Source organism: Euleptes europaea, chromosome 13, assembly GCF_029931775.1.
Source record: "Euleptes europaea isolate rEulEur1 chromosome 13, rEulEur1.hap1, whole genome shotgun sequence".
Classification (NCBI taxonomy): domain Eukaryota; kingdom Metazoa; phylum Chordata; class Lepidosauria; order Squamata; family Sphaerodactylidae; genus Euleptes; species Euleptes europaea.
The window spans coordinates 58,193,940-58,217,816 of NC_079324.1; the positions used below are offsets into that span (position 1 = coordinate 58,193,940).

The 23,877-nt window shown below is 48.7% G+C and overlaps 1 protein-coding gene across 1 annotated transcript in view; it reads right to left on the reverse strand.

The window, feature by feature from the left end:
* TMEM132C (transmembrane protein 132C) overlaps positions 1–23,877 on the reverse strand; it is a 201,691-nt gene that overhangs the window by 61,917 nt on the left and 115,897 nt on the right. Inside the window, exon 3 of the mRNA XM_056859083.1 lies at positions 16,045–16,191. Coding sequence (XP_056715061.1) covers positions 16,045–16,191 — 147 coding nt within the window. The remainder of the gene's footprint in view (positions 1–16,044; positions 16,192–23,877) is intronic.

The following is a 23,877-nucleotide window of genomic DNA, read 5'->3' on the forward strand; positions in this document are numbered from 1 at the left end:
TACAGCTTGCTCTTTTCTAGGGATGCTGCTCTGTAACTCCCAAGAAAGCTCATGCCCAGAAATGTGAAGGCCTGGGAAACAAAAAAGAAGAAGTTTTAACCCCCCCTACTCCCCCCAGGTATTTTCCTGAGGGCTTCCAAAGAAAACACTGAGAAATTAGGGGAAACCGTGAAAAGTTTCCTATGAATGTTATTTTCTTTTGGAATGAGCGGAAGCCTGTTTTTTTTAGACAAGGTTGTAACCACTCAATGTACACAGGACGAGAAGAATATATAAGACAATCAACAGCATTGTGTGCGTTCAAAGAGAAGTCAAGTCACAGCTGACTTACGGCGACCCCAGCAAGGGGCTTTCATGTAGGATTGCCAACCTCCAGCTACTAGCTGGAGATCTCCCGCTATTACAACTGATCTCCAGCCGATAAAGATCAGTTCCCCTGGAGAAAATGGCCGCTTTGGCAATTGGACTCTATGGCATTGAAGTCCCTCCCCTCCCCAAACCCCGCCCTCCTCATGTGGCTAACTTATCCCCCTTTCTTTCCCTATGTATTTTTGAAAACTGGCTTAAACAGAGTGTTGGTGGGACACCGAGTATTTCACTTGAGATTTCGTGGATTTTTTTCTAAATAGACAAATTGCTTTTTACCATCAACTTCAGTGCATTCATTTTTTTTTTAAAGGAGACAGTTATCTCCATCTCTGTCCAGAGATTTTCATAAAGTGTCAAAACTCAGAGTGGGGAAGAAATCAATGTGTTGTTAGTTACATTCCCTCCACGCAAGGCTCACCGAAGTGGGTGCAAACATTGAGGAGAAATGTGGACGGAAAGCGTTTCAAATATCAGATCTCTCCCAAATGCAGCTTCTTGCTGATTTCTATCAATATGTTCCCTGACGGACTTGTCAAAAGCTCCTGTTTTGTGTCATTCCTTGACATTTATGTCAAAAGTAAATTCAGTAAAAGGTCAACACTCTTCGTTGTGCAAACAACATCTCCGTCCCCCCACAAATACAGTCTTAACTGGAAATCCAATGTACTTTATCCGCAGCAGACACCAGCCACTTTCTCATTGCCAGAAGAAACATTTATCTATAACATTTCCTAAGCCGACTGGTCAGTGTGGGGTTCAGATAATCCTGCCTATAACTTCCTCTTCTTCCTTGCCCCCACCTCCACCAAATCGGGGACAGAAGGGTTACCATCTTTATTTGGGAAGGAGTTTTAACAGTACAAGGAGAACATAGAAAGCCCTTCGAGTCCAGCATTCCAGGAAGGATAATATTTATTTAATTATTTATTAGTTATTTATTTACTCCAGAAGAACATAAGAACATAAGAAAGGCCCTGCTGGATCAGACCAAGACCCATCAAGTCCAGAAGTCTGTTCACACAGTGGCCAACCAGGTGCCTTCAGGAAGCCACAAACAAGACGACTGCAGCAGCACCATCCTGCCCGTGTTCCACCGCACCCAAAATAATACGCATGCTCCTCTGATACTAGAGAGAACAGGTGTGCAGCATAACTAGTATCCATTTTAACTAATAGCCATTAATACCCCTTTCCTCCATGAATATGTCCACTCCCCTCTTAAAGCCTTCCCTCTTAAAGTCTTCGAAGAAGAAGTCAAGATCTGCCCTTACCCCGCTGGCTTCATGTGCAGGCCTCTTTTCCGATGAGACCGGTCGCCTGCAATTTTATACACCCTTGTACTCATTTGCTAAAGGTTTTAAACTGATTCTTTAAATACTGCTGCTCAAATTTTAGCAGCGGCATCGCTAGGGTTGCCAGCCTCCAGGTACTAGCTGGAGATCTCCTGCTATTACAACTGGTCTCCAGCCGACAGAGATCAGTTCCCCTGGAGAAAAGGGCCGCTTGAACTATTGGACTCTATGGCACTGTAGTCCCTCCCCTCCTTAAACCCCGCTCTCCTCAGGCTCCGCCCCAAAAACCTCCCGCCGGTGGTGAAGAGGGACCTGGCAACCTTAAGCATTTAAGCATGGCCTTGATGGATCTTCCTTTCTCTCCATAATTCTTTGCTTCTGGAATGGTTCTTGGAACCTTCTAAATAAAAAGGTGCAGAAGAAGAAGAAGAAGAAGAAGAAGAAGAAGAAGAAGAAGAAGAAGAAGAGTTGGTTTTTATATGCCGACTTTCTCTACCACTGAAAGGAGACTCAAACCGGCTTACAATCACCTTTCCTTCCCCTCCCCTCAATAGACACACAGTGAGGTGGGTGGGGCTGAGAGAGCTCTAAGAGAGCTGTGACTAGCCCCGTGTTGGCGAACCTATGGCACGCGTGCCACTTCCGGCACGCGTAGCCCTCTCTGCCGGCACGCGCGGTTCCTCCAAGCAGCTGGCCTTTTCGGCTCTGCCCCGCCACGGATGGGGGAGGCTGTAGCCCAGGGGTGGGGAACCTCCGACATCATTGGCGGTGGCCCCTGGACTCTCCCACAGAAGCCGCCGCTGGAGCGTGCGTGGCCAGCCAGGAGGGTGGGAGAACGGGGAACAGAAGGCAAGTGCCTGCACTCGGCATGGCCAGCAGCTTCTCCGGCGCCCTCTGGGCCTGGCTGGGTGGGGGCAGCTGTCAGCCGGGCAGGATTTTTTTTCTTTTTCCCTTCTTGTCCCCCTTTGCAGCTGGTGCCTGATTGGGGAAGGCTTCTGGGCCCTTGTCCATTCCCCCCTTTCCCCCCTTCTCCCCTTGCATGCCTTCCTGCTCACCGCCCAGCTGGCTGGTGGGCCTGAGCCACACCGCCGCATTGTTGGCCTTCCTTGGGCTGCTGTGCCTCTCCTGCCCCTTCACCCTTCCTCTCCCAGCTCCTTCTCCCTCACCCAGGACCTGCCCCAGCCCTCCATGGGTGTGTAGGAGCGGGGCAGGACACCGAGCCTTTGCGGGAAGGGAAGGGTCTCCCGGGCCCCCCCTTGCGCTGCGGGCTGTTCTGCGTGCACGCCCCCCACTTCTCTGCTGAGGGAGGAGGCAGGGGCCGTGTGTGTGTGTGTGTGTGTGTGTGTGTGTGTGTGTGTGTGTGTGTGAGAGAGAGAGAGAGAGAGAGAGAGAGAGAGAGAGAGAGAGAGAGAGAGAAAGCAGGAAGGCTTTTCTGTCTCTGGCCACTCAAGCATGGGAGGTTTTGCCTTGGATTTGCTGCTCTGTAGATGCACATTTTCCCCATCCAAATTCTCAAAACTCATCAGTAAGTCCCCATGCAGAGTTTTGAGAATCCGGATGGGGAAAATGTGCATCTGGAGAGTGGCAAATCCAAGGCAAAACCTCCCATGCATAAATGGCCTCTTCCTTTCTCTGTCTCCCTCTGTCCTTTTCTTTCCCTACTTTTCTTTCTCTCCCTCGCTCCATTTCTTTCTCCCTTTCTCTTTTTCTTTCTTTCTCTCCCTCTCTTCCCTTCTTTCCTTCCTTCCTTCCTTCTTTCCCTCCAGCGGCTTCTCCGGCGCCCTCTGGGTCTGTGCGGGCGGAGGGGCATGCAGTCCTGTTCCACCTTTGAAGGGCCCACAAGCCATCCTCCAAACACCTTTCCATTTGTCTTGATATGTAGAAAGAAAACACTAAGGAACTAGTTGCCAATCTCCAGGTACTAGCTGGAGATCTCCTGCTATTACAAGTGATCTCCAACCAATAGAGATCAGTTCCCCTGGAAAAAAATGCCACTTTGGCAATTGGACTCTATGGCACTGAAGTCCTTCCCCAAACCCCGCCCTCCTCAGGCGCCAACCCAAAAACCTCCCACTCATGGCGAAGAGGAACTTGGCAACCCTAGCCTCTCCCTCTGGGCCCCCTCTGGGGGTGGTATTCAGGTTAAATTGCCGCATTGGCACTCGGCGATAAATAAGTGGGTTTTGGGTTGCAGTTTGGGCACTCGGTCTCTAAAAGGTTCGCCATCACTGGACTAGCCCAAGGTCACCCAGCTGGCTTTGCGTGTAGGAGTGGGGAAACCCACCCAGTTCACCAGATTAGCCTCCTCCGCTCATGTGGCGGAATAGGGACTCGAACCCGGTTCTCCAGATCAGAGTCCACCGCACCAAACCACCGCTCTTAACCACTACGCCACGCTGGCTGCAAAACACAGCCAAGAAATGCATATTTTGAATCAGGCCATACCGAGTATTGGCAACACCACTACTCGCCAGGTAAGCTCTGAAATCATTTTTACTACCGTCTGCCTTGATGCTTCCTGCCGGCGCCCTTCCGTGTTTATTTCCCCCTCCAGAACATGTGCATGCGCATCTTGCCATGGAGTGGGACTCACAATTCATCCAACTTAAAAAAAAAAAAAATCCAGCTTCCCTCGAGCCGGCGGAGGAATTTATACGTCTCCATCCGCCTCGATATGGCGATATGTTGGATGTCCGCCCCGCCCTCCCCGCGCCAAACTTTCACGATCTGGCAAAGGCTAGAAAGCAATCAAGGTTCTATGGGAGGCAGCTGGGTAAGCAATTCCCATTTAACCGGAGGGACAATGAAAAATTAATCTCAACGGAATGTAACTAAGTTTTAGGGGGGGAAACACAGCACAACCACTCAGACATTATCATCTTCAACAGATGTTTGCTGACTGCCTTCATTTACAAAATTACCTGTCATGTTTTACTGTTTCCTCCAGGAAAAAAAGAGAGAGACACAGAGAGAGAGAGAAAGAAAAGAAAAGAAATCGCAGTCCCTGGCTGTCTGTCGGAGTTAATAAAACGTTCCCCATACAAATAGGATATTAAAAGAGCTTTCTTCTGGCGGTCGTCACAGTTAGCCGGAGTGATTGAGGGACAAAAAAAGAAAAAGAAGGAAAAGAGAGAGATTCTCCTTTTCTATTGATTGCAATTCAATACTTTTAACTACACCTCGAGAGTCGAAGGGAGACGGGGGCAGTTCAGAGACGGTTCTCGGGAGCACGTCGGGGGAGCAAGCCGCACTCTCTCTTGAACATCTGTTTACGCTCGAGGAGGAGGCAAAGCGACATTCGTCATGTTGGGAAAGCCATTTTCCGACAGAAGAGGGGGAAAAAACAACCTTACCGTACAAAGAACATTGATCAGAAGCGGGGACAGCAGAGTGCCCTGCAGCAGCCTCCGAGGACGACAACGTTTACTAAGAGCTCTGTTGTCCCTTCCCAAGGAATGAGCTTGCCTCGAGCCAGGAACGTGGTCCGATCACACTCTGTGTTAACAGATGGGACCATCCTAAGCAGTGAGAGCCAGTGTGATGGTTAGAGGGCTGGACTAGGATCTGGGAGACCCAGGTTCAAATCCCCACCTGTGCCATGGAAGCTCACTGGGTATCCTTGGCCAGTCACACCCTCTCAGCCTAACCGACCAGTGTGGCGTACTGGTTAGGAGCGGCGGACTCTAAGCTGGAGAACCGGGTTTGATTCCCCACTCCTCCACATGAACGGCGGACTCTAATCTGGTGAACTGGGTTGGTTTCCCTCTCCTACACGTGAAGCCAGCTGGTTGGCCTTGGGCTAGACACGTCTCTCTCCAAACTCTCTCAGCCCCACCTGCCTCACAAGGTGTCTGCTGTGGTGATAGGAAGAAGATTGTAAACCAGTTTGATTCTCCCTAAAAAATAGAGAAAATCAGCATATAAAAACCAACTCTTCTTATTCCAAGCTGGGCTGGGAAATAAGGAAGGCAATTTTAGTCAGGGCCCAAATGATCCAGAAACCATGGTGACTGGTTTGAGGTCACTCCTCATTTTGAAGAAGGAGGAGGAGGAGGAGGAGGAGAAGGAGGAGAAGAAGAAGAGTTGGTTTTTATATGCCAACTTTTTCTACCGCTTAAGGAAAGAATCAAACCGGCTTACAATCACCTTCCCTTCCCCTCCCCACAACAGACACCCTGTGAGGTAGGTGGGGCTGAGAGAGTGTGACTAGCCCAGGGTCACCGAGCAGGCTTCACGTGTAGGAGAGGGGAAACAAACCCAGTTCACCAGATTAGCCTCCAACGCTCATGTGGAGGAGTGGGGAATCAAACCCGGTTCTCCAGATCAGAGTCCACCACTCCAAACCACCACTCTTAACCACTACACCACGCTGGCTATCCAGTGTTGCATGTTGCAAGGTCGGGTTCTCCTTTCACATCAAAGAAGCCCATGATGGACACTTGCTTTGTGCCTCACATGCCGGATTCATATTGGAACTTCTCTAAGAGCAAGGAATCGATATTCAGTTTGGGCATAATTGATAGGATGATAACAGCAGCCCCTGCAAAGGGAGTGAGGCTCTGCCAGGAATAATAACTGCAAGGCCCTCTGCGATACAGAGGATCTCCTTCAGAGGTGGGAAATCACTTCTCTTGGAGGGAAAATTCTGACAAATCATATTAACTTGTCAGAAATCCGCACAAATGTGGGTTGCAATCAATAGACTCCTCCATATGGATTGGAAATCTTTTGGCACGCTAAATGCTTGGGTGGCTGATAGGTCAGAAAAGGTACCCCCCCCCCCCAAAAAAAGAGGAGAAATTCAGGGAAGGTGATTTTCCGCACATGTAGGGTTGCCAGCTCTGGGTTGGGAAATACCTGAAGATTTTTGGGTGGAGACTGAGGTGGGCGGGGTTTGGGGAGGGGAGGGACTTCAATGCTATAAAGTCCAATTGCCTAAGGGAGGGGAGGGACTTCAATGCCATAGAGTCCAATTGCCAAAGTGGCCATTTTCTCCAGGTGAACTGATCTCTTATTGACTGGAGATTGTTATAGCGGGAGATCTCCAGCTAGTAGCTAGAGGTTGGCAACCCTATGCACATGGCATAATCAGGGAAGGGAGGGTCACTTTGTCACGTCTGTTTTTGCCCTAAGTGATTAAAATGTCTATGTTTGTTTATTACTATACTTCTTTCATACACCATCAAACCGCCTTATGATCACCTTCCCTTCCCCTCCCCACAATATACACCCTGTGAGGTAGGTGTTGCTGAGAGAGCTGTGACTAGCCCAAGGTCACCCAGCTGGCTTTGTGTGGAGGAGTGGGGAAACAAATCCAGTTCACCAGATTAGCCTCCGCCGCTCATGTGGAGGGGTGGGGAATCAAACCCGGTTCTCCAGATCAGAGTCCACCACTCCAAACCACGGCTCTTAACCACTACACCATGCTGGCTCTCCAGCGTGAAACCCTAGGGGGTCACCATATATTGGCCGCAACTCGGAGGGACTTTCCTCCACCTCTGTATTTGGTTCTGATCAAGTGTATTTGGTTCCTTTATCAAACCGAGAGAGATCACAAGCAGCCTTCCACTCTGATGGACATACTGAGTTGCTTCTTGGGCTGCTGGTCAGAGCCGCAGCCTTCAGAGCCGGTCAGAGCCGCAGAGCCGGTCAGAGCCGCAGAGCTGGTCACAGCCGCAGCCAGCTTTCCTCACCAGTAGGGGGAGCTTTAGGAGCCCCGTGACGCAGAGTGGTAAAGCTGCAGTACTGCAGTCGAAACCTCTGCTCACGACCTGAGTTCGATCCCAACGGAAGTCGGTTTCAGGCAGCCGGCTCAAGGTGGACTCAGCCTTCCATCCTTCCGAGGTCGGTCAAATGAGTACCCAGCTTGCGGGGGGTATAGGGGAAGATGACTGGGGAAGACACTGGCAAACCACCCCATAAACAAAGTCTGCCCAGGAAATGTCGGGATGTGATGTCACCCCATGGGTCAGGAACGACCCGATGCATGCACAGGGGACCTTTACCTTTAGGAGGAGCTTTAAAGAAGGGACAAGATGGTTTCTCAAGGGCTGGAGGGCCCCTCCTCCAGAGGCACTTGGGACTAGTGCAGCCTACTTTGGTTAAGGGAAGCCCTTTGGGAAGTCAGCCTGGTTAAGGGTCCCTTTAACTAGCGTCTTCCCTAAATCAGAGTGCAGTAAACCAAGAGCTCCACCTTCTGGCCATTAAATATAATCCCGAAATGTTTTTTTCCAATGAACTCTTAAAATGAAAAAAAAATTGAATGTGTGCCGCTGATAGAGATCAGTTCACCTGGAGAAAACGGCCACTTTGGCAATTGGACTCGATGGCACTGAAGCCCCTCCCTTTCCCAAACCCCACTCTCCTCAGGCTCCACCCAAAAAACCTCTTATCAGAGGAGAAGAGGGACCTGGCAACCCTATCGTGACTAAACCCAATCAGGTCTTTACACCTCTTTATGTGTTGGATTTCTAGGGTTGTCAACCTCCAGGTACTAGAAGAATTCAACACAGATGGCCATGCAATGACCACAACTCAATAATAATTATAACATATATAACTGCATGTTAACCTGCAGTATCACAAAAAGTATGCAACCTGCAGCCTCAAAAAATGACATACAATATCAGTTCATACCAAAGAGTCTCCTCAAGACCCCAAACAATATACTCTAAATAATGGTTGGGACTGTTCAATTGCTATCATGACGGTACCCCATCAGGTCTTTACACCTCTTTATGTGTTGGATATATAGGGTTGCCAACCTCCAGGTGGTAACTGGAGGTCTCCTGCTATTACAACTGATCTCCAGCCAATAGAGATCAGCTCCCCTGGAGAAAACAGCCGCTTTGGCAATTGGACTCTATGGCATTGAAGTCCCTCCCTTCCCCAAACCCCGCCTTCCTCAGGCTCCGCCCCAAAAACCTCCTGCCGGTGGTGAAGAGGGACCTGGCAACCCTACTACACAGCATCTTTCTTGCTTATTCATAAGCATATCTTGATAGTAAGGCTGCCTCTGGACCCCTGGACCCCATTGTACCACTGGACTGCCATATGAGACCAACCAACCAACACCCCAATGCCTGAAGGGCAGTGGGGGCGCATGCTTCATAACAGGGGGGCAAAGCGTATCGCTCTGCACTTCTTGAACCCGAACCTCAGTAGCTAGGGTTGCCAGGTCCCTCTTCGCCACCAACGGGAGATTTTTAGGGCGGAGCCTGAGGAGGGCGGGGTTTGGGGAGGGACTTCAATGCCATAGAGTCTAATTGCCAAAGCGGCCGTTTTCTCCAGGGGAACTGAGATGTTGTAATAGCAGGAGATCTCCGGCTAGTACCTGGAGGTTGGCAACCCTACTGGTAGCTCGTGTGCCAAAACCAAACCGTGCCCCTTACGCCGGAAAAGGCAGGTTGCGGCTCGCGTCGATGTTAACATGCGGAGACAGCAGTGTCCGGGGCTCCCACAGACAACTCATTTCCGTTGAGCTTCAAAATTAAGGCCTTGATGGATGAGCTGCCGGCTGTGTTTATTCGGGCTGGTTTCGTGACGCGCGGGGCCTGGAGATATTGAGCTGCGACTGAAATCCAGCCGGCCCGTTAAAAGGGGCTGCCTGGGAGCATCTTGGCGCATCACATCCCAAAGAGCTGGGATTCCCCTCCCTCTCCTCTCCTCCCCAGGTTGTGAGAACATAGCCGGAGATCTGATTAAAAGTTATGAGAATGTGTCTTTGCGAAGCACTTTCGCGCACCCTTTCCACCTCTTGCATTATGAGCATTTATCGTTATGCTGTTTCTCCCCCACCCCTTAATTTTGTATGACAGTAACTCCCACATGCCCTGAGTGAGATTAAGGCTCCCCTTTGTGGGTGGTACCATGGGGACGGAGCAAGAAACAACCGTGCGCATGGCTTCTCTCGGCCTTATGGGTGAAAAAATACCATAGCAGGGAGCAGAGATTACGGCTAAGAAGAGAGCCCGTGCGGGAGGATTAATGACTTGCAGGTGTTTTATGGGAGATAAACAATAACCCACATCAGTGATCCAAAGAAGTCTGGCTAGCCAGCCTGGCAGGGGGTGTGAAGAGTCCTGGAAGGGAAGGCAGACGTGAGTCAGATGCAAAGTGAAGAGATCCATCTCGCTGGCACAAGATCTGGAAGCGAGGGAAACATTGCGGCGGTAGAAAAGGTCACAGCACCATGGGTGTGAGCGTAGGATTGCCAGGTCCCACTTTGCCACCGGTGAGAGGTTTTTGGGGTGGAGCCTGAGGAAGGCAGGGTTTGGAAAGGGGAGGGACTTCAATGCCATAGAGTCTAATTGCCAAAGCGGCCATTTTTCCTATTGGCTGGGGATCAGTTGTAATAGCAGGAGATCTCCAGCCACTACCTGGAAGTTGAAGGAAAATAACAAGCACTGATGGCTACTGGAAACATCAATAAGACTTTTTATAATTCAGTCATGAAAATCAAACCTTATACAGTGAATCAGACTTTGTTATTATAGCACGAGGGACGATTTTTGAATTGCATAACCACCTGGAAGTTGGCAACCCTATTGGCAGCCCTATGTGAGCAGAAACTGCATGGGTGCAAGTGACAAGCAATGGGGCAGTTAGGGTTGCCAACCTCCAGGTAATAGCTGGTAATCTCCTGCTATTACAACTGATCTTCAGCCGATAGAGATCAGTTCCCCTGGAGAAAATGGCCGCTCTGGCAATTGGACTCTATGGCATTGAAGTCCCTCCCCTCCCCAAACCCCGCCCTCCTCAGGCTCCACCCCCAAAACCTCCCGCCAGTGGCGAAGGGGGACCTGGTAACCCTAACAATGATATCAATCCCCCTTTTCTCTGTTGCAGTAAAGTTTGTGACCAGATAATACAGGAATTCTCTTTAGAATACATGAACGGGCTAAATTAATCCTTTGCATTTTTCTTGTTTATATCATTAATTGTGCTGCGTCTCCCGACCACCAGAAACAAGCCGGGCTGCAAGGCTGCTGAGAATTTGAGCTGAATGGCTAGGAAATTGCCTTTAAATTGCAAGCCGTGATTATCAAACTGTATCAAGAACTGCAAAGCTTATGACTGGCGACGGGTGAATTGCCCTCACCTCGATTTGAAATTGGATTGGAAATTATGAGCTTTCTCAGGAAACATTCAGAAATAAAAACCTCCTTTGTTTCCTGAGAATTCTCTCCAGGTTTATCATGTCAGTGCATGCATGCTAGTGGTGGGGGCATGTGCCTTATCATTAGGGTTGCCAGGTCCCTCTTCACCACCCGCGGGAGGTATTTGGGGTGCAGCCTGAAAAGGGCGGGGTTTGGGGAGGGGAGGGACTTCAATGCCATAGAGTCCAGTTGCCAAAGTGGCCATTTTCTTCAGGTTAACTGATCTCTATCGGCTGGAGATCAGTTGTGATAGCAGGAGAAGGAGATGAAGAAGAAGAAGGAGAAGGAGAAGAGTTGGTATTTATATGCCGACTTTCTCCACCACTTAAGGAAGAATCAAACCAGCTTACAATTACCTTCCCTTCCCCTCCCCACAACAGACACCCAGTGAGGTAGGTGGGGCTGAGAGAGCTCTTAGCAGAACTGTGACTAGCCCAAGGTCACCCAGCTGTCTTCATGTGGAAGAGTGGGGAAACCAACCCGGTTCACCAGATTAGTGCCCCCCCACTCATGTGGAGGAGTGGGGAATCAAACCCGGTTCGCCAGATCAGAGGCCACCGCTCCAAACCACCGCTCTTAACCACTACACCACGCTGGCTGCAAAACACAGCCAAGAAATGCATATTTTGAATCAGGCCATACCGAGTATTGGCAACACCACTACAAAGGTGAAAGCCAATGTGGTATCATGGATACACTTGCACTCAGATCTAGGAGATCCAGGTTCAACTCCTCCTCTGCCATAAAAGTCACTGAGTGAGTCACTTGGAGTCAGTCAGTCTCTCTTAGTCCAACCTACCACACAGGGTTGTTGCGAGGATAAAAAGAGGCAGTAAGAAGCATAAACGTCACACTGAGCTCTGTAGAAGAAGATCGTATAGTAGATAGATCAGTATGGATGAGCAGGGATGTGCTGCATCACCCCGATAAACTTTGCTTAGTTGTATGGAACTTTCCTCCCTTAACTTAAAACTACTCATCCGATCATAGAATTGGAAGGGACCACCAGGGTCATCTAGTCCAACCCCCCTGCACAATGCAGGAAATTTACAACTACCTCCCCCCCCCCCACCCAGTGACCCATACTCCATGCCCAGAAGATGGCAAAAAACCCTCCAGGATTCCTGGCCAATCTGGCCTGGAGGAAAACTGCTTCCTGACTCCCATGGTTATCCAAGCATGACCCGCTAAATCTTTCTGCAACTTGCAATTCAGATACCGTTCGTTGGCCCCTCTACTGGAGATGGGTCTTACAATTCTCTGTTAGAAGATTCTTGCTATTACAAAAGACAAATCCCCAGAGTTCCTCAACAGGGAATCACGACAGTCATGACATTAGTTGGCATTAGTAGACATGGTCTCGATAAGGGGGAAATGCTCAGCGCACTACCCGCAATATACCCTAGAGGTCACCCTAACAACCGTCAACAGATTGAAACAGATTAAGCAACTGGATCACTAATCAAATCAATTTCCTCCCAGAAAATTGATTCGGGATTGAAAGGGAATGATGAGTCCAGCATGATTGGTACTGTTAAGACAGAACATCGAGTTGATGAATGACGGTCATTACACAGTGCTCTACAAGGCAGAACTATGAGTTCGGAGGGGCTGCCTGGGCAAATCATCAGGGTTAACGCGGAGAAGATATAGATCTTGATGATGAAGAAGAAGAAGATGAAGAAGAAGAGTTGGTTTTTAGATGCCGGCTTTCTCTACCACTTAAGGGAGACTCAAACCGGCTTACAATCACCTTCCCTTCCCCACAACAGACACCCTGTGAGGTAGGTGGGGCTGAGAGAGTGTGACTAGCCCAAGGTCACCCAGCTGGTTTCATGTGTAGGAGTGGGGAAACCAACCAGGTTCACCAGATTAGCCTCCACCACTCATGTGGAGGAGTGGGGAATCAAACCCGGTTCTCCAGATCGGAGTCCACCGCTCCAAATCACTCCAAACCACTGCTCTTAACCACTACACCACGCTGGCTCTCCTTCGTGTATAGAGTGTCCTCAAGGTGTGGAGCGGGGGCCCTGAGCCCCTGGGAATGGAGCCACTGGGAAATGAGCTGCAGGATAAAACACAAGAGACAGTGTGGTATAGTGGATGGAGTGTCAGTCTACAATCCGGGAGACCCAGGTTCAAATCCCCTCTCCGCCAGGCAAGCTTGCCGGGTGACCATCACATAGCCACCCCTCCAAGGGTCATGAGGATAAAATGCAGAAGAGTAGAACAATTGAAGCTACTTTATTCTTTATTTTTTTATTAATATGTTTTGTTTTCTGTCCCACCTTTCTCCCCAATGGGGACCCAAAGTAACTGACATCATTCTCCTCTCCTCCATTTTATCTTCACAACCACCCTGTGAGGTAGGGTAGGTTACGGCTGGCCCACGTATACCCAGCAAGCTTCCATGTGGAGAGAGTGTACAGGGAGAAGCTTTTCTCCCTCTCTCATGATACCAGAACGCGGGGTCATCTGCTGAAGCTGGAGGGTGAGAGATTCAAAACAGATAAAAGGAAGTATTTCTTCACACAACACAGAGTGAAATTGGGGAACTCCCTGACCCAGGATGTGGTGATGGCTGGCAACTTGGAAGGCTTTAAGAGGGGAGTGGACATGTTCACGGAGGAGAGGGCTATCCATGGCCACTGGCAAAAATGGATACTAGTCATGATGTGTACCTATTCTCTCCAGGATCAGAGGAGCATGCCGAATATATTAGGTGCTGTGGGAGACAGGCAGGATGGTGCTGCTGCAGTCATCTTGTTTGTGGGCTTCCTAGAGGCACCTGTTTGGTCACTGTGTGAACAGTCGGCTGGACTTGATGGGCCTTGGTCTGATCCAGCATGGCCTTTCTTATGTTCTTATGGCAGAGGGGACATTTGAACCTCGACTGTAATCCAACACTAACCACTATACCAGACTGGCTTGGAGTCGGTGAGAAATCCGTGTGGCATGGGTCCATGCTAGGTTGGAATGGTGGCGATGGATGAGCGCCCACCCCTTTTCATTTCCATTGGAGGCTTTGTAACCCAGGTCAGAAGTCGGTGAGGATTTGAACCCAGGCCTCCCTAATCCACCCACTCCAGCTCCTAGTTCTGCCGTGGTTCAGCCTACCCCATCTCCCCCTGCCCCACATCAAACCCAGGAGAGAGGCAGTTCGTTTGGAATGGAAAATTTGTCCCATGTGCCTTGGATCCAATCGCTACAGGAATTTGGCTCTGCCGGCCGGCTCGGAGGCCCCTCCATTTCTGTGTCTGGCACGCCATGCCTCCCCTCTAATGCGCTGCCAGCAATAAGTAGGTTATCTGTTAAAGCCCTTCTGGCTGGGAAGAGCTTTTCGGACTGATGCTCATGTTCCTTTTTTAACACCTAGCAGCACAAATTCTACTTTGGGCGAGATCAGCTCTTCTTCCCTCTCCGCCCCGGTCTCGGTTGGCATATTTGATCCGCTTCCGAGGAGAGAAACGCTTGCCTGGTGACTTACAAAATGCAGAGAGGAAAGGACAAAATGATGCATAGCCGAAATGAGGTAGCGTCTCCCTCTCCCCACCCCCCCCACCGCCCCCTTTCTTTACAAGTATCTTAGAAACGGAACATCTGCTGGAACTCATAAACAGCTGACTTCAGCACCAGAATATCATCTGGGTGCCCAACTTGGCTTTCTGCACCGGTGAGAAGAAATAAATCAACCAGGCAATAAAGGATGAAAGGAAGGAGGGAGGGAGGCAGGAAAATTCCCAAGCTGCCCTCTTTAAAGCCAAGCAAATAAAATCCCCATTAGCATTTGCGAAAGCAGCAACCCGCCTCCCAACTTTGGGGGACCAATGCATCATTGTTAACGGCAAAACCTCTCATCTATCAGAGTTTGAATGCCTACCTGTTGGGGATTCAAAATGGCAGAAGAGTTCTATTATGTTGTGGGGAAGTAGTAGTAGTAGTAGTAGTAGTAGTAGTAGTAGTAGTAGTAGTAGTAGTAGTAGTAGTAGTAGTAGTAGTAGTAGTAGTAAAGATCCGCCCCTCCCTGCTTAACGATGCCATGAAAACGAAGGGGCTTTAAATGGCTGGACTCACAAAAGAGCCAGCTGGCCTGTGTTTCAGCCTGCTGCAGAATTAGGATCTGTTGAATGTCTGTAAGGGACACTGAAAGAACATTGAAGTTTATAGGGCAGCGTAAACAAAAAAGACAGGGATCTGTCCCCAAACGCACAGTAAACTGACCTTGCTTAGCTAATTTGGGGGTGCTGGGTGAAGGAAACAAATGACAGCCGGACAGAAAGGACATCCAGGGAGTCCCAGCAGACATATATCTTTATTTCCCTCCGCACTGTAACTAATGAAATCTCTGCGTCAGGAGATGCCCAGGATGGGGAGCGAAAGGTCAAGACCCTTTGCTACATGAAGGATAAAGCTGCATCCCAATGACCTACTCTATAAATATCTTATGGCTGTTTCAGTACATTACCCGTGACCGCCTCTCCTTTTTCAACAGCCAAAGGCTTGAAGGTCTCGGTGGGCAGGAGCCCTCCAAGGCAACAGCAAATCCATGCTCTTCCACTTGCAAAGGTGAAAGCAGAGGCAAGCTCCTGCCCTCCCCTCCTTGCATGCCAAAAGGGGCTCCGTTTGCATGATGATCCCGCACGAATGGCAAAGGTGCCAGCGAGCCTCAATATAGGAACAGGCCCTTGACAAGCGGATGGAACAATGAGCCACGGAGGCATTGCTCTTGAGAAACCCGAGGTCACGGCAACCTGACCCAACTCGCCGATGTGCTGTAAAGCCATTTGAAGCACGAAGATGTGGTGTGGTGGTTAAGACCAGCAGACTCTAATCTGGTGAACCAGGTTGGTTTCCCCACTCCTCCACAAGGGAGGCAGACTCTGGAGAACTGGGTTGGTTTCCCCACTCTTCTTCATGAGCGGCGGACTCTAATCTGGTGAACTGGGTTTGATTCACCACTCCTCCTCATGAGCGGCGGACTCTAATCTAGAGAACTGGGTTTGATTCCCCACTCCTCCACATGTGCGGCATCCCGGAAGAGTGTAACAAAGAAAGGAAACACCGAGGACCACCGAAAGAGGCAGGCATCCGTCTCAATGAATCCCGCCGTCTCCTGCTTTCCGAACCGGGGCTTTTGGCCAGCTTTGCTACGCGGCAGCGAATACGGAAGCCAAGCCTCGGCATGCGACACACGGCTCCCGCACAGAGAGGCGGCGGCCACTCACCTGCTCTTTGCACTCTGGCTTATTCTCTGACACATCACGGTGGTGGTGGAGTGTTTCCCGCCATTCCCCACCTCTTGCGTCACGTCCCACTGCTGCGGGTCGCTTGCTTTGGCACGGAGGATGTTGACCCCTTTCTTCACCTTTGCCCTTTTGAGAATGGTAAAAAAAGAAAGAAAGAAACAATAAGAAAAGCACCATTCTGAAGAACATCTCCCTCCCCCCCCCCCCCGCACTAAACACTGTTATATCTATGGTAACAGCACTACTGTTTGCAATAGTGTCCATAATATTGTGGTTCGGGATTTAAATTGCAGGAGGAGAGGTACCGTCTGGATACTAGGGAAAAATTTATTACAGTAAGAGTTGTTTGACAGTGGAATCGGCTACCCAGGGAGGCCGTGAGCTCCCCCCTCCCTGGCAGTCTTCAAGCAGAGGCTGGACAAGCACTTGTCAGGGATGCTCTAGGCTGATCCTGCATCAGGCAAGGGGTTGGACTAGATGGCCTCTATGAGCCCTTCCAACTCTATGATTCTATGATTCTCAAGCAACCCGCTCAGTTCAGATCCTGCTCTGCTCGCCAGTGGTGAACACAGAGTAAAAAAAAATAAAAAATGAGCAGCTCGGCTGTTTATGAGCAGCATTAGTCTGTCTGGAAGGTTCCTTTCTGCAAAGCAGTACGATCAACCGCCCAGCATTATGTGCAGATTCGCTCAATTGGCAGGGCGGCCGGGATTTTTTGTAAAGGCTGCCATCATCTGCACCGCTATAGCACTTCCAGGAAAACAACGAAACAAAAAGGGGAACAAAGAAAATCAACCTAAAAGTCAGGGGGAACCAAAGGGGTTGAGCTAAACACTATTTAAAATAGCAACCGATAAATCTATTTTTATTCTATACCATGCACAGTTGTATATAAAAACAAAGGGCCTAATATACACGCTTCCTAAAAAGCACAGAGTTACAAATACCCTGGAAGTCAAATTGGGTTACTCTTGGAATTGTAATGCCTGAAATCATTATATGTTATTGAACATGTATTCTTTCACTGACGAAATGTATTCATTCACTAAAAATGTATTGGAAATGTATTCTCTGATTTGAAATATATTCTTTGTAATCAGTAAAGTATAATCTGCACTTATGAATATGCCATACTCAGTGTATAAGAGTTGGCATCTATGATTAAAGTCACACCAAGCACAGATATATGTTAAAGGCCTTGCGTATAAGAGGCCCAGCTTTGCTCGTTAGAAGCTAATTAGAGAATCCATAGAAGGCCCGAGTATATTTTCATAAGCTGGCTCCCCACTCCTAAGGGCCAGCTAGGAAAACTCCCTTAGTTAGCCTTGGCAGCTGCCAGGGTCCAAGATAAGAAGAACTGCAGTAATTTAGGATCAAATAGAGAAGCGCCTGACCATAAGGGTCTTCACTGCTCATTAGTGAGAATGAGATCACCATTTCTATGTAACCCTATGTATAGGGTATTCAAATCCTTAATTATCTATTATTGGTTCTATGTATTGACGCCATGCATTTCGTCTTTGGTACCTCCCATTACCAAAGATTATATCCGTGCTTGCACTCCTTTGATGTTGGTGTGAATTGTCCTGCGCATTTGGGGCAATTTTCACCCGGTGTGTGTATATTGGGCCTAATAAACAAACTGCTTTGAACTCTCAACCTCCTACGGTGTTATTGTCGTTGGGAATTGATACAGTAATACAGGCATATCAGAATTGCTGGGAATTTCCCCGGAAGTGATGTCACTTTCCCGTGACCCCACCTCCAAACCTCTTGCCAGTTGCCAGGCACAGCTTAGCCTAAGTGGGAGTGCCAGTGGGAGCCTAAGTGCTCCCCCACCCCATACCTGTGGCTGTGTGTCATTCCATGAGCAAACTGATAATTTATAAACACTTTTTTGTGTTTTTTTTAAAGCTCTTTTTAAACCGAAATAGAAGGTTCATGTCCTTCATATCACTTAGGGTTGCCAACCTCCAGGTACTAGCTGGAGATCTCCTGCTATTACAACTGATCTCCAGCCAACAGAGATCAGTTCACCTGGAGAAAATGGCCGCTATGGCAATTGGACTCTATGGCATTGAAGTCCCTCCCCAAACCCCGCCCTCCTCAAGCTCCACCCCAAAAATCTCCCGCCTGTGGCGAAGAGGGACCTGGCAACCCTAAATATTGGGGAAATCCATCTCTCACAATGTATTCAGGTCATTTAAAAACTATTTCCACACAGTGGGAAGACTCTGAAATGAAGAGCCAACGTGGCGTAGTGGTTAAGAGCGGTGGTTTGGAGCGGTGGACTCTGATCTGGAGAAACGGGTTTGATTCCCCTCTCCTCCACATGAGCGGCGGAGGCTAATCTGGTGAACTGGATTTGTTTCCCCGCTCCTACACACGAAGCCAGCTGGGTGGCCTTGGGCTAGTCACAGCTCTCTCAGCCCCACCTACTCACAGGGTGTCTGTTGAGAGGAGGGGAAGGGAAGTTGATTGTAAGCCGGTTTGATTCTGCCTTAAGTGGTAGAGAAAGTCGGCATATAAAAAACCAACTCTTCTTCTTCTCTTCTCCTCTTTACACAGTACTTCAGTACATATACACAGTAAGGGAAATCACGGTGAGGGTGGCACTTAATGTTGGAACGGAGAAGGGCGGGTGGGTCTGAATGCTCAAATCTCTAAGCTTCTAAATAAATGTATATAATCCACGATGCTCTCTTCCCTCCCCTCCCCTTCTCTCAAAGAGCTCTTGGCCTTACATAACAAGGCCAACCAATGAGGTGGAATAAGGTCAGGAAGTGAGAGAAGAGCGTGTCTTTTCTTTATTTAAAGTGAATGTTCAAATCCCCCCATGAGCAGCAGCCAGAGACGTTTTCTCCTCGGCATTAATGTTCGTGGGAGAAGTACTTTTCAAGCCGCCTGCATGTAGGAGGTCGGGGGGGGGGGGCACAGCTCAGCGGTAGAGCATCTGCTTGGCATGCAGAAAGTCCCAGGTTCAATCCCCAGCATCTCTAGTTAAAAAAAGGGCCAGATGATGTGCCACTGGCCACCAAGATCAAGTTAATTCATGCCATCGTATTCTCTATTACTATGTATGGGTGTGAAAGCTGGACATTGAAGGAAGCTGATCGGAAGAAAGTAGATTCCTTTGAAATGTGGTGTTGGAGGAGAGTGTTACGGATACCCTGGACTGCCAAAAAAAAATATATATCTCCTGGTATTACAATGGATCTCCAGCCGATAGAGATCAGTTCACCTGGAGAAAATGGCAGTTTTGGCAATTGGACTCTATGGCCCTCCCAAACCCCACCCTCCTCAGGCTCCGCCCCCCAAAACCTCCTGCCGGTTGCGAAGAGGAATCTGGCAACCCTATCCCTGGACTCTGTTCTCTCTCCCCACAGCCACACAGGTGCTGTGGGAATGTCTGTTTAAAAATAAAGGGGAGCACGACAGAGCTTGGAACTGCAACCCAGTGGGAAGGATAGGGCTGACTCAAGTAGTGATACAACAGACATCCTCTTGTCAGGGTGGGGATTTTTGTTGTTGTTTTTTTGCAGTGACTCTGCATTGCAAATCTTTGCAATGATCCAATCTGGGCCGGGTTCCCCAATGGGTAGGGTTGCCAGGTCCCTCTTCGCTACCGGTGGGAGGATTTTGGGGTGGAGCCTGAGGAGGGCAGGGTTTGGGGAGGGGAGGGACTTTAATGCCATAGAGTCCAATGGCCAATGCGGCCATTTTCTCCAGGTGAACTGATCTCTATCGGCTGGAGATCAGTTGTAATAGTAGGAGATCTCCTGCTACTACCTGGAGGAAGACTACCTGGAGGTTGGCAACCCTACCAATGGGGACTGTTTAGGAAGTAGGCAAACTCAGAGAGGGAGTCATACAGAGAGGCAGTGGGCAGCCTCCCCCGTGAGCTGGGTTTATAAAAGCCGTGTCTTTACATATGCGGGAATTAGTACTTCATTAGTACATAATGAGGAATTAGTACTTTATAGGTTCAAAAAAGTGCCTCCACTGAGATTTGAAAGTCTCCCCAACGCTCTGCCGCGCCCAAGAAACAAATGTGTAATTAATATGTTCCTATCAAGTACCAATTAAAAGGAGGGCGAAAATCTTGTCATTTCGCCCACATGTGTATATCTTGATACCTTTTCAGATTAATAAGCAGAACCTAGTGTTTTACCAGTAACTGTGACAAATGGGCCTAAAAGATAAATGCAGACGAATAGCAATTAAATCCACGGCAGTTCAAGAGATAGCCGGGAGAAGGCATGCAAATCTTTCCCACCTTTTCATTTCCCAGAACTCAAACATCAGTTAAGCATGGTAGGCATAAAATACCAACCACATCAGGAAGCACAAATTACCACTCCTCTGATGTTGATTATTTCTCATGCTTTCCATGGGTTATGGTGTAGCCAGAATGAAAAAAATGCTGAGAATGCAGAGTCAAGAGCAGAGAAGGAAAAAACTGATGTTGCGGAGAGATTTTTGTAAAACAATACATGGATCACTTGAAAATCCCTATGCGTTTTGCATGCTGCTTTGTTAGAGGACCTGTAAGGCAGCCGTTTCCCAGAATGTTCCTGCTGCAATAAGCTAACAACAACAACAACAACAACAACAACAACAACAATACATTTCCTCCCACTGCACCAATATTTCTTCTTCTCTGTTTTGGTGGAAGAAGAAGAAGATGAAGAAGAAGATGATGATGAAGAAGTAGTAGTTGGTTTTTACATGCCGACTTTCTCTACCACTTAAGGAAGATTCAAATCGGCTTACAGTCACCTTCCCTTCCCCTCCCCACAACAGACACCCTGTGAGGTAGGTGAGGCTGAGAGAGTGTGACTAGCCTAAGGTCACCCAGCTGGCTTCATATGTATGAACGGGGAACTGCTTTATATCAAATCAGATCATTTGTCTACTTAGCTCAATAAGTAGGGTTGCCAGCTCCGGGTTGGGAAATACCTGGAGATTTTGGGGGCAGAGCCTGAGGAGGGCAGGGTTTGGGGAGGGGAGGCACTTCAATGCCATAGAGTCCCAAGGTAGCCATTTTCTCCAGGTGAACTGATTTCTGTCGCCAGGAGATCAGTTGTAATAGCAGGAGATCTCCAGCAACCACCTCGAGGTTGGCAACCCTATCAATAATATAAAATTTCTAGTGTGGTGGAAAGTGCCATCAACTCGCAACCGACTTATGGTGAGCCTGCAGCTTTTTTGAGGCAAGACACATTCAAAAGTAGTTTGCCCTTGCCTTCTTCTGTGTATTGATCCTGGACTTCCTTGGTGGTCTCTCATCAAAGTACTAACCAGAGCCAACCCTGCTTAGCTTCCAAGGTCTAATGAGATCAGGCTAGCCTGGGCCATCCAGGTCAAGGTGAAACTGCTATTAGCAGCTCTCAAGCAATGAAAAATCATTCCCAGCCCCTGAGATCCTTTCAGGGGTGACAAACAGGAATCAAACCGGGGACCACCTGCATACAAAGCATGTGCTCTGTCACTGAGCCACAGCCATCCACACTGAGAAGGAAAGAACGTGTGTGTTAAGTGCCGTCAAGTTGCTTCCGACTCATGGCGACCCTATGAATCAATGTCCTCCAAAATGTCCTATCTTTGACAGCCTTGCTCAGATCTTGCAAATTGAGGGCTGTGGCTTCCTTTATTGAGTCAATCCATCTCTTGTTGGGTCTTCCTCTTTTCCTGCTGCCCTCAACTTTTCCTAGCATGGCTGTCATTTCCAGTGACTCTTGTCTTCTCATAATGTGACCCAAATATGATAGCCTCGGTTTAGTCATTTTAGCTTCTAGGGTCAGTTCAGGCTTGATTTGATCTATACCCCACTGATTTGATGTGTGTTTTGGCAGTCCAGGGTATCCATTACACTCTCCTCCAACACCACATTTCAAAGGAACCTACTTTCTTCCTATCAGCTTTCTTCAATGTCCAGCTTTCACACCCATACTTAGTAATAGGGAATACAAGAACATATGCACATATAATTCTGCCTTACACTGAATGAGTCCAGCTAGTTTGCCACTGCCTGTGCTGACCAGCAGTGGATCTCCAGGGTCTCTGGTAGGGTTGCCAGCCCCCAGGGGGGACCTGGGTATCCCCTGAAATTACAGCTCATCTCCAGATGGCAGAGATCAGTTTCCCTGGAGAAAATTGATGCTTTGGAGGGTGGACTCTATGGCATTGTACCCCACTGAGGTCCCTGTCCTCCCCAGGCTCCATCCCCAAATCTCTAGAAGTTTCCCAACCTGGATCTGGCAACCCCACCCCACCCAGCCCCCATTGGTGCTCGGGGGGAACCTGGCAACCCTAATCTCTGGGCCTTTCCCAACACCTTCTGTTTGAGTACATTTAGCTGGAGATGGCAGGGGATTGGCCTTCTGCATGCAAAGCTTGTCCTCTGCATCGAGCCACCGGCCCTTGGAAAGGTTTGATGGATCATCCAGGCCAGATTAAGAATGCCAGACTCATCTGTCTGGGTCAGAGTCAGCAGTCAGATTTGAATCAGCGCAGGGCGGGGGCCATTTGGACCCGAGGAGAGACAGCTTGCGAGTTTGGAAGACAGCTAGCAAGAAGTACTTTATTTAAATAAATACAAATTTAACATAAGAACAAAAGAAAAGCCATGCTGGGTCAGACAAAGGTCCATCAAGTCCAGCAGTCTGTTCACACAGTGGCCAACCAGGTGCCTCTAGGAAGCCCATTGATCCTGATCCTTGAGAGAACAGGTATGCATCATGACTTGTATCCATTTTTACTAGTAGCCATGAATAGCCCTCCATGAACATGTCCACTCCCCTCTTAAAGCCTTCCAAGTTGGCAGCCATCATTATAGAAGAACATAAGAAAAGCCATGCTGGATCAGACCGAGGTCCATCAAGTCCAGCAGTCTGTTCACACAGTGGCCAACCAGGGGCCTCCAGGAAGCCCACAAACAAGACGAATGCAGCAGCACCATCCTGCCTGCGTTCCACAGCACCTAATATAATAGGCATGCTTCTCTGATCCTGGAGAGAATAGGTATACATCATGACTAGTATTCATTTTGACTAGAAAATGGCTATTTTGGCCATTGGACTATGGCATTGAAGTCCCTCCCCTCCCCAAACCCCGCCCTTCTCAGGCTCTGTCCCAAAAACCTCCCGCTGGTGGCAACCCTACTTCCAACTCTACGATTCTACGATTCTAATGATTATTCCTAGCATTAACATTATCATTCCGTTTAAGTTTCCCTCCCCTGAATCCTCAAGCTGTCCCCAGTTCTTCCTTTCCAGGAAGTGGGCCAAGTCTTTGAGCTGACGTTAGCCACCCTTAGCCCAGGGGAGAGGGCAGGATACAAGCAAGACCGCCAGATAGATGAGCAGCCAGACGTGGGTCTATATTCAGCTGCGTGACGAGACTTTCTCCTAGAAAACAAATCCATCCTGTCAAGCAATTTCACATTTCAGCTTAATAAACACTGCCCTCTTTTGGCTCACTCTTCCTTCGTGGCTCAATTTATTTTTAATTTACCTACCCCCCCTTTCTGAGAATGCTTGCTGCCTAATGCTTGGGTTTCAAGCTCTGCTTCTGGCTGCAGAAAGTGATTAATGTTCACTTCATGCACCTGAAAGATCTCAAGGTGAAAATATGAATTTTTTTTCACACTACAGCAAAGTGTAAATGAATCCCAATTATTCCACAAACAATCTTGTTTGAACCTTTTGTTATTTTTTCCAGTACTCAGAAAGAAGAAGGAGGAGGAGGAGGAGGAGGAGAAGAAGAAGAAGAAGAAGAAGAAGAAGAAGAAGAGTTGGCTTTTATATGCCG